This window comes from Oncorhynchus masou, chromosome 20, assembly GCF_036934945.1.
Source record: "Oncorhynchus masou masou isolate Uvic2021 chromosome 20, UVic_Omas_1.1, whole genome shotgun sequence".
NCBI classification, from domain to species: domain Eukaryota; kingdom Metazoa; phylum Chordata; class Actinopteri; order Salmoniformes; family Salmonidae; genus Oncorhynchus; species Oncorhynchus masou.
The window spans coordinates 31,636,209-31,647,456 of record NC_088231.1 but is presented as its reverse complement, the minus strand read 5'-3'; the positions used below and the strand labels follow the sequence as shown (position 1 = coordinate 31,647,456).

Genomic DNA, 11,248 nt, shown 5'->3' with positions numbered 1-11,248 from the left:
ATTATCATGGTGTCATTCAGAGGTTCAACATTATATTATATTATCATTCAGAGGTTCAACAGTATATTATATTATCATGGTGTCATTCAGAGGTTCAACAGTATGTTATGTTATCATGGTGTCATTCAGAGGTTCAACAGTATATTATGTTATCATGGTATCATTCTACTTGTGCTGAAATCATGTTTGTGATCAAATCAATAAAACATAATTTTTTGAACAATATAGAATTGACATGATAAATGTTTTTCTGTTAGAAGATACAGAACATACATGACACATGTTGACGACTTGAACTTTACACTAGTCTAGTGTGTGTGTGTGTGTGTGTGTGTGTGTGTGTGTGCGTGTGTGTGTACGTGCGTGTGCGTGTGTGTGTTAAAACATGAAGTATCAGAGACATGTAAAAACCGGGGAATGTCTTACACATGACGTGTGACGTCATCAGCTACTTTACATAATTAAATGCTCAGGTCAGTCATTGACTATAGAGATGGGTGTTACCGTGGTTACTGGTCACATGACGATAAAGAACACAGCGGGAAGTGACGAACGATGATGTCGCTGCCCTACACCAATCACTAAACCACCTGGAGATGCTCGTCCACCTGTGTGTCTGTGTCTGTGTGTGTGTGTGTGTGTGTGTGTGTGTGTGTGTGTGTGTGTGTGTGTGTGTGTGTGTGTGTGTGTGTGTGTGTGTGTGTGTGTGTGTGTGTGTGTGTGTGTGTGTGTGTGTGTGTGTGTGTGTGTGTGTGTGTGTGTGTGTAACGGATGTGAAACGGCTAGCTTAGTTAGCGGTGGTGCGCGCTAAATAGCGTTTCAATCGGTGACGTCACTTGCTCTGAGACCTTGAAGTAGTGGTTCCCCTTGCTCTGAGACCTTGAAGTAGTGGTTCCTCTTGCTCTGCAAGGTCCGTGGCTTTTGTGGAGCGATGGGTAACGATGCTTCGTGGGTGACTGTTGTTGATGTGTGCAGAGGGTCCCTGGTTCGAGCCCGGGTATGGGCGAGGGGATGGTTTAAAGTTGTACTGTTCCGTGTGTGTGTATTGTGGATGACTGTCTATTTTTGAGCCATTAATTCTGCGTGGTTACAAGGTTGATTCTGCATGGTTTCTGGGTTAAAACAACTCAAAGGTTGTAGTTTAGGTATTAATTCAGTGTGGTTAAAGTTAGGGCTATGGTTTGGGGAAGACAAGGAACAAAATAATAACAAAGGACTCGCTTTTGCCATCAAGTAATCTGACGGCTGGCGAGAGCATCTGAACTGGTCTGAGCAGCTCCCTCTGGCTCTGAGCATCACCAGTTCAGTCTGCCGGCCAATCATTTCTCATCTGTTTGGTGGTGAGCGTGGAGAAAGCCATATTATACGTTCTGGGGGTCCTTTTCAAACGTCGGAAATCGTGGTCTATTTCCAGGGATCAGTCTGTGTGAGTCAGAGTATTTCCAGGGATCAGTCTGTGTGAGTCAGAGTATTTCCAGGGATCAGTCTGTGTGAGTCAGAGTATTTCCAGGGATCAGTCTGTGTGAGTCAGAGTATTTCCAGGGATCAGTCTGTGTGAGGCAGAGTATTTCTAGGGATCAGTCTGTGTGAGTCAGAGTATTTCCAGGGATCAGTCTGTGTGAGTCAGAGTATTTCCAGGGATCAGTCTGTGTGGGTCAGAGTATTTCCAGGGATCAGTCTGTGTGAGTCAGAGTATTTCCAGGGATCAGTATTTCAGGGATGTGTGAGTCAGAGTATTTCAGGGATCAGTCTGTGTGAGTCAGAGTATTTCCAGGATCAGTCTGTGTGAGTCAGAGTATTTCCAGGGATCAGTCTGTGTGGGTCAGAGTATTTCCAGGGATCAGTCTGTGTGAGTCAGAGTATTTCCAGGGATCAGTCTGTGTGGGTCAGAGTCAGGGAGTGAGGCAGAGTATTTCCAGGGATCAGTCTGTGTGAGTCAGAGTATTTCCAGGGATCGGTCTGTGTGAGTCAGAGTATTCCCAGGGATCAGTCTGTGTGATTCAGAGTATTTCCAGGGATCGGTCTGTGTGAGTCAGAGTATTTCCAGGGATCAGTCTGTGTGGGTCAGAGTATTTCCAGGGATCAGTCTGTGTGAGTCAGAGTATTTCCAGGGATCAGTCTGTGTGAGGCAGAGTATTTCCAGGGATCAGTCTGTGTGAGTCAGAGTATTTCCAGGGATCAGTCTGTGTGAGTCAGAGTATTTCCAGGGATCAGTCTGTGTGAGTCAGAGTATTTCCAGGGATCAGTCTGTGTGAGTCAGAGTATTTCCAGGGATCAGTCTGTGTGAGTCAGAGTATTTCCAGGGATCAGTCTGTGTGAGTCAGAGTATTTCAGGGATCAGTCTGTGTGAGTCAGAGTATTTCCAGGGATCAGTCTGTGTGAGTCAGAGTATTTCCAGGGATCAGTCTGTGTGAGTCAGAGTATTTCCAGGGATCAGTCTGTGTGAGTCAGAGTATTTCCAGGGATCAGTCTGATGTGAGTCAGAGTATTTCAGGGATCAGTCTGTGTGAGTCAGAGTATTTCCAGGGATCAGTGTGTGAGTCAGAGTATTTCAGGGATCAGTCTGTGTGAGTCAGAGTATTTCCAGGGATCAGTCTGTGTGAGTCAGAGTATTTCCAGGGATCAGTCTGTGTGAGTCAGAGTATTTCCAGGGATCAGTCTGTGTGAGTCAGAGTATTTCCAGGGATCAGTCTGTGTGAGTCAGAGTATTTCCAGGGATCAGTCTGTGTGAGTCAGAGTATTTCCAGGGATCAGTCTGTGTGAGTCAGAGTATTTCCAGGGATCAGTCTGTGTGAGTCAGAGTATTTCCAGGGATCAGTCTGTGTGAGTCAGAGTATTTCCAGGGATCAGTCTGTGTGAGTCAGAGTATTTCCAGGGATCAGTCTGTGTGAGTCAGAGTATTTCCAGGGATCAGTCTGTGTGAGTCAGAGTATTTCCAGGGATCAGTCTGTGTGAGTCAGAGTATTTCCAGGGATCAGTCTGTGTGAGTCAGAGTATTTCCAGGGATCAGTCTGTGTGAGTCAGAGTATTTCCAGGGATCAGTCTGTGTGAGTCAGAGTATTTCCAGGGATCAGTCTGTGTGAGTCAGAGTATTTCCAGGGATCAGTCTGTGTGAGTCAGAGTATTTCCAGGGATCAGTCTGTGTGAGTCAGAGTATTTCCAGGGATCAGTCTGTGTGAGTCAGAGTATTTCCAGGGATCAGTCTGTGTGAGTCAGAGTATTTCCAGGGATCAGTCTGTGTGAGTCAGAGTATTTCCAGGGATCAGTCTGTGTGAGTCAGAGTATTTCCAGGGATCAGTCTGTGTGAGTCAGAGTATTTCCAGGGATCAGTCTGTGTGAGTCAGAGTATTTCCAGGGATCAGTCTGTGTGAGTCAGAGTATTTCCAGGGATCAGTCTGTGTGAGTCAGAGTATTTCCAGGGATCAGTCTGTGTGAGTCAGAGTATTTCCAGGGATCAGTCTGTGTGAGTCAGAGTATTTCCAGGGATCAGTCTGTGTGAGTCAGAGTATCCAGGGATCAGTCTGGGATCAGTATTTCTGTGTGAGTCAGAGTATTTCCAGGGATCAGTCTGTGTGAGTCAGAGTATTTCCAGGGATCAGTCTGTGTGAGTCAGAGTATTTCCAGGGATCAGTCTGTGTGAGTCAGAGTATTTCAGGGATCAGTCTGTGTGAGTCAGAGTATTTCCAGGGATCAGTCTGTGTGAGTCAGAGTATTTCCAGGGATCAGTCTGTGTGAGTCAGAGTATTTCCAGGGATCAGTCTGTGTGAGTCAGAGTATTTCCAGGGATCAGTCTGTCAGAGTATTTCCAGGGATCAGTCTGTGTGAGTCAGAGTATTTCCAGGGATCAGTCTGTGTGAGTCAGAGTATTTCCAGGGATCAGTCTGTGTGAGTCAGAGTATTTCCAGGGATCAGTCTGTGTGAGTCAGAGTATTTCCAGGGATCAGTCTGTGTGAGTCAGAGTATTTCCAGGGATCAGTCTGTGTGAGTCAGAGTATTTCCAGGGATCAGTCTGTGTGAGTCAGAGTATTTCCAGGGATCAGTCTGTGTGAGTCAGAGTTTCCAGGGATCAGTCTGTGTGAGTCAGAGTATTTCCAGGGATCAGTCTGTGTGAGTCAGAGTATTTCCAGGGATCAGTCTGTGTGAGTCAGAGTATTTCCAGGGATCAGTCTGTGTGAGTCAGAGTATTTCCAGGGATCAGTCTGTGTGAGTCAGAGTATTTCCAGGGATCAGTCTGTGTGAGTCAGAGTATTTCCAGGGATCAGTCTGTGTGAGTCAGAGTATTTCCAGGGATCAGTCTGTGTGAGTCAGAGTATTTCCAGGGATCAGTCTGTGTGAGTCAGAGTATTTCCAGGGATCAGTCTGTGTGAGTCAGAGTATTTCAGGGATCAGTCTGTGTGAGTCAGAGTATTTCCAGGGATCAGTCTGTGTGAGTCAGAGTATTTCCAGGGATCAGTCTGTGTGAGTCAGAGTATTTCCAGGGATCAGTCTGTGTGGGTCAGAGTATTTTCAGGGATCAGTCTGTGTGAGTCAGAGTATTTCCAGGGATCAGTCTGTGTGGGTCAGAGTATTTCCAGGGATCAGTCTGTGTGAGTCAGAGTATTTCCAGGGATCGGTCTGTGTGGTCAGAGTATTTTCAGGGATCAGTCTGTGTGAGTCAGAGTATTTCCAGGGATCAGTCTGTGTGGGTCAGAGTATTTCTAGGGATCAGTCTGTGTGAGTCAGAGTATTTCCAGGGATCAGTCTGTGTGAGTCAGAGTATTTCCAGGGATCAGTCTGTGTGAGTCAGAGTATTTCCAGGGATCAGTCTGTGTGAGTCAGAGTATTTCCAGGGATCAGTCTGTGTGAGTCAGAGTATTTCCAGGGATCAGTCTGTGTGAGTCTGTGTGAGTCAGAGTATTTCCAGGGATCAGTCTGTGTGAGTCAGAGTATTTCCAGGGATTTCCAGAGGGATCAGTCTGTGTGAGTCAGAGTATTTCCAGGGATCAGTCTGTGTGAGTCAGAGTATTTCCAGGGATCAGTCTGTGTGGGTCAGAGTATTTCCAGGGAACAGTCTGTGTGAGTCAGAGTATTTCTAGGTAGGTTAGGGTGTAGGCCTCTCCAACAGGTTGATCTCCAGCTACCGGTAGCTACCAGCCCACCTATGAGTTGCTCGCCAAACTATTCTGAATAGTCCATGAAATGTTCACGTGTTCAACCACCGCAAACAGTATCACAGTATCACAACAAGCTGATACTCACTAATCAACACAACGTTGATATCATCCCACCCCTGGTTAGCCACTACTGCCTCTAAAAAACAAGCCAATCCTCAGACAATATCTGCCCATTTCATTTCCAGTACTGTGGCCCCTGTCTGTCTGTGTGGTTGTGAAAACAAGCCAATCCTCAGACAATATCTGCCCATTTCATTTCCAGTACTGTGGCCCCTGTCTGTCTGTGTGGGTGCGTTTGTCTGTCACACCGTCTGTCTGTGTGGGTGCGTTTGTCTGTCACACCGTCTGTCTGTGTGGGTGCGTTTGTCTGTCACACCGTCTGTCTGTGTGGGTGCGTTTGTCTGTCACACCGTCTGTCTGTGTGGGTGCGTTTGTCTGTCACACCGTCTGTCTGTGTGGGTGCGTTTGTCTGTCACACCGTCTGTCTGTGTGGTTGCGTTTGTCTGTCACACCGTGTGTCTGTGTGGGTGCGTTTGTCTGTCACACCGTCTGTCTGTGTGGGTGCGTTTGTCTGTCACACCGTCTGTCTGTGTGGGTGCGTTTGTCTGTCACACCGTCTGTCTGTGTGGGTGCGTTTGTCTGTCACACCGTCTGTCACACCGTGTGTCTGTGTGGGTGCGTTTGTCTGTCACACCGTCTGTCTGTGTGGGTGCGTTTGTCTGTCACACCGTCTGTCTGTGTGGGTGCGTTTGTCTGTCACACCGTCTGTCTGTGTGGGTGCGTTTGTCTGTCACACTGTCTGTCTGTGTGGGTGCGTTTGTCTGTCACACCGTGTGTCTGTGTGGGTGCGTTTGTCTGTCACACCGTCTGTCTGTGTGGTTGCGTTTGTCTGTGGCCCCTGTCTGTCTGTGTGGGTGCGTTTGTCTGTCACACCGTCTGTCTGTGTGGGTGCGTTTGTCTGCCACACCGTCTGTCTGTGTGGGTGCGTTTGTCTGTCACACCGTCTGTCTGTGTGGGTGCGTTTGTGCCACACCGTGTGTCTGTGTGGGTGCGTTTGTCTGTCACACCGTCTGTCTGTGTGGGTGCGTTTGTCTGTCACACCGTCTGTCTGTGTGGGTGCGTTTGTCTGTCACACCGTCTGTCTGTGTGGGTGCGTTTGTCTGTCACACCGTCTGTCTGTGTGGGTGCGTTTGTCTGTCACACCGTGTGTCTGTGTGGGTGAGTTTGTCTGTCACACCGTGTGTCTGTGTGGTTGCGTTTGTCTGTCACACCGTGTGTCTGTGTGGGTGCGTTTGTCTGTCACACCGTCTGTCTGTGTGGGTGCGTTTGTCTGTCACACCGTGTGTCTGTGTGGGTGCGTTTGTCTGTCACACCGTGTGTCTGTGTGGTTGCGTTTGTCTGCCACACCGTGTGTCTGTGTGGGTGCGTTTGTCTGCCACACCGTGTGTCTGTGTGGGTGCGTTTGTCTGTCACACCGTCTGTCTGTGTGGGTGCGTTTGTCTGTCACACCGTGTGTCTGTGTGGGTGCGTTTGTCTGTCACACCGTGTGTCTGTGTGGGTGCGTTTGTCTGTCACACCGTCTGTCTGTGTGGGTGCGTTTGTCTGTCACACCGTCTGTCTGTGTGGGTGCGTTTGTCTGTCACACCGTCTGTCTGTGTGGGTGCGTTTGTCTGTCACACCGTGTGGAGCAAGTTCACGTGATAACCATCTAGTGGGTTGACTGAAATATTTCACCCAAAACCCTTCTCAATTAAATGTTAACTGTAAAGTAGCCTGACCTGGCAGAGATATATTCATGAGGAAGTACATCATCTATATGTAATACTTGTTATTTGAAAATGTAACTAAACTGGTACATTAGATGGGACATCCCTCACTCACTAGATGCAGAATTAAAGGGCCAGACGCATTAAAGGTCCAGACGCATAATTAAAGGGCCAGACGCATAATTAAAGGGCCAGATGCATAATTAAAGGACCAGACGCATAATTTGATTTCTTCGACCTACTTTTATTTTTCATTATGTGATTTAAGCATTGACATGGACTCAGAACTAATCTAATGTAATCTAATTTAATCTAATGTAATCTAATTTAATCTAATGTAAAAAACAAAACCTAAATCCAAGAAAGATAAAATGAGAAAACATAATAACAGATTTTATAGGGCCTTAGAGCTGTTTATTATACAGGTATATTGACAGAAAACATAATAACAGATTTAATAGGGTCTTAGAGCTGTTTATTAACTAGGTATATTGACAGGGGAGAGATGACAACATAGTGCACTATTTCCTCTAGTATACTAAGGACCAGGGAAGAGTTGACAACATAGTGCCCTACTTCCTCTCTAAGGACCAGGGAAGAGTTGACAACATAGTAAACTACTTCCTCTCTAAGGACCAGGGAAGAGTTGACAACATAGTGCCCTACTTCCTCTCTAAGGACCAGGGGAAGAGTTGACAACATAGTGCCCTACTTCCTCTAGTATACTAAGGACCAGGGAAGAGTTGACAACATAGTGCCCTACTTCCTCTAGTACATTAAGGACCAGGGAAGAGTTGACAACATAGTGCCCTACTTCCTCTTGTTCACTAAGGACCAGGAAAAGTTGCAGGGGAGAAGAGGGCCTATGGAAAGCCAGATAAATAATGAGTAGATCGCATGCTAGAAAAGGTTGGAGCTCCCTGGAATGGGGTAACCCTTGACAACAACATCAACCATTAAACAAAATTAAATGAAGACAGAAAAATTCAATTAAGAGAAGACCTGTACAGTGGGCGGGACAACACACAATATAGTACACCCATTTGTAGACGCACAAGTCAATCAACCTGTCAACCAATCACAGACGTGCCAGTGGCCCTATGGACCAATCAGAGTGTTCAGAAGTTGAGTGTCTCTGACATCATCTTCCACCAGTCCATCAGCTCCTCCTTTTCCTCTTCCTTCCTCTCTACTAAGGACTCCAGCTCAAAGTCCACCTGGAGACACACACAGGTTAGACAGTTAGACAAACAGTTTAACCCTAATCCTCTCCACCTGTAGATAATGCATGTTAACTACCACTGAACATAGCTGTTGTCAAGGTAACTACTACTGAACATACTGTTGTCATGGTAACTACTACTGAACATACTGTTGTCATGTTAACTACCACTGAACATAGCTGTTGTCAAGGTAACTACTACTGAACATACTGTTGTCATGTTAACTACCACTGAACATAGCTGTTGTCAAGGTAACTACTACTGAACATACTGTTGTCATGGTAACTACTACTGAACATACTGTTGTCATGTTAACTACCACTGAACATAGCTGTTGTCAAGGTAACTACTACTGAACATACTGTTGTCATGTTAACTACTATTGAGCATACTGTTGTCATGTTAACTACCACTGAACATAGCTGTTGTCAAGGTAACTATTACTGAACATACTGTTGTCATGGTAACTACTACAGAACATACTGTTGTCATGTTAACTACTACTGAACATACTGTTGTCATGTTAACTACTACTGTACATACTGTTGTCATGGTAACTACTACTGAACATAATGCTGTCATGGTAACTACGACTGAACATACTGTTGTCATGTTAACTACTACTGAACATACTGTTGTCATGGTATCTACTACTGAACATACTGTTGTCATGGTAACCACTACTGAACATTTTGTTGTCATGGTAACTACTACTGAACATACTGTTGTCATGTTAACTACTACTGAACATACTGTTGTCATGGTAACTACTACTGAACATACTGTTGTCATGTTAACTACTACTGAACATACTGTTGTCATGTTAACTACTACTGAACATACTGTTGTCATGGTAACTACTACTGAACATAATGTTGTCATGGTAACTACTACTGAACATACTGTTGTCATGGTATCTACTACTGAACATACTGTTGTCATGGTAACCACTACTGAACATTTTGTTGTCATGGTAACTACTACTGAACATACTGTTGTCATGTTAACTACTACTGAACATGCTGTTGTCATGTTAACTACTACTGAACATGCTGGTGTCATGGTAACTACTACTGAACATACTGTTGTCATGTTAACTACTACTGAACATACTGTTGTCATGGTAACTACTACTGAACATAATGTTGTCATGGTAACTACTACTGAACATACTGTTGTCATGTTAACTACCACTGAACATACTGTTGTCATGGTAACTACTACTGAACATAATGTTGTCATGTTAACTACTACTGAACATGCTGTTGTCATGTTAACTACTACTGAACATACTGTTGTCATGGTAACTACTACTGAACATAATGTTGTCATGGTAACTACTACTGAACATACTGTTGTCATGTTAACTACTACTGAACATACTGTTGTCATGGTAACTACTACTGAACATACTGTTGTCATGTTAACTACTACTGAACATACTGTTGTCATGGTAACTACTACTGAACATAATGTTGTCATGGTAACTACTACTGAACATACTGTTGTCATGTTAACTACTACTGAACATACTGTTGTCATGGTAACTACTACTGAACATACTGTTGTCATGTTAACTACTACTGAACATGCTGTTGTCATGTTAACTACTACTGAACATAATGTTGTCATGGTAACTACTACTGAACATACTGTTGTCATAGTATCTACTACTGAACATACTGTTATCATGTTAACTACTACTGAACATACTGTTGTCATGGTAACTACTACTAAACATACTGTTGTCATGGTAACTACTACTGAACATAGCTGTTGTCATGTTATTATGGTTGTCATGTTATTATGGGTTGTTGTTGTCATGGTTTCATGGTTCTTACCCTAATAGCAGGACTGTAGGGGACAGCCACCTTCTTGATGACAGTCAAGTAACCTGGAGCATAGGCAGATACCTTGTAGTTCCCTGCTGCCAGGAGACGCCAGTAGTCTCCGTCCTTAGCTGTTATCAATACACAATCAATAATCAATCATCAATATCACTGTACTTAGATACAATAAGAAAGTACATTAGTAATCAATACACATTAATAATCAATACTCAATCAACAATAACATTATCACAGTCCTTAACTATGATCAATATCATAATAATCAATAACAATTTATCAATATAATTATAATCAATCAACTCTAATCAATATGATAATAATCAATCAACTCTAATCAATATCATATTAATCAATAAATGCTTATCAATATGATAATAATCAATAAACGCTTATCAATATGATAATAATCAATCAACTCTAATCAATATCATAATAATCAATCAACTCCGATCACTATCATAATAATCAATAAACGCTTATCAATATCATAATAATCAATCAACTCTAATCAATCAACTCTAATCAATATCATAATAATCAATACATTCTAATCAATATCATAATAATCAATAAACTCTAATCAATATCATAATAATCAATAAACTCCAATCAATATCATAATAATCAATAAACTCTAATCAATATGGCAATAATCAATCAACTCTAAACAATATCATAATAATCAATAAACACTTATCAATATGATAATAATCAATCAACTCTAATCAATATCATAATAATCAATCAACTCTAATCAATATCATAATAATCAATCAACTCTAATCAATATCATAATAATAAATAAACGCTTATCAATATGATAATAATCAATCAACTCTAATCAATATCATAATAATCAATAAACTCCGATCAATATCATAATAATCAATAAACGCTTATCAATATCATAATAATCAATAAACTCCAATCAATATCATAATAATCAATATCATAATAATCAATATGATAATAATCAATCAACTCTAATCTATATCATAATAATCAATCAACTCTAATCAATATCATAATAATCAATAACCAATTATCAATATGATAATCAGCATGTTTTCTCCAATCAACAATATACTTCACAGTAACTCATCACCATTAGTGTTGGCTGAGAGGAGGGCTGGGATTGGTTGTACCTGTAGTGATGTCATGGTCAATGCCCTCCACTGAGATGGAGGCGTTAAAGATGGCTCCACCCTGAAGGTCACGCACAAAGCCTTTCACACCACGATGCACCTACACACACA

General features: G+C 42.9%; 1 protein-coding gene across 1 annotated transcript in view; it reads right to left on the bottom strand.

Moving 5' to 3' along the window:
* Nucleotides 1–7,142: 7,142 nt before the first annotated feature.
* Nucleotides 7,143–11,248, bottom strand: part of LOC135507260 (carboxypeptidase E) — a 57,121-nt gene continuing 53,015 nt past the window's right edge. The window contains exons 8-10 of the mRNA XM_064926860.1: nt 11,138–11,237; nt 9,984–10,102; nt 7,143–8,136 (exon numbers count right to left, since the gene is read on the bottom strand). Coding sequence (XP_064782932.1) covers nt 8,038–8,136; nt 9,984–10,102; nt 11,138–11,237 — 318 coding nt within the window. The 3' untranslated portion in view covers nt 7,143–8,037. The remainder of the gene's footprint in view (nt 8,137–9,983; nt 10,103–11,137; nt 11,238–11,248) is intronic.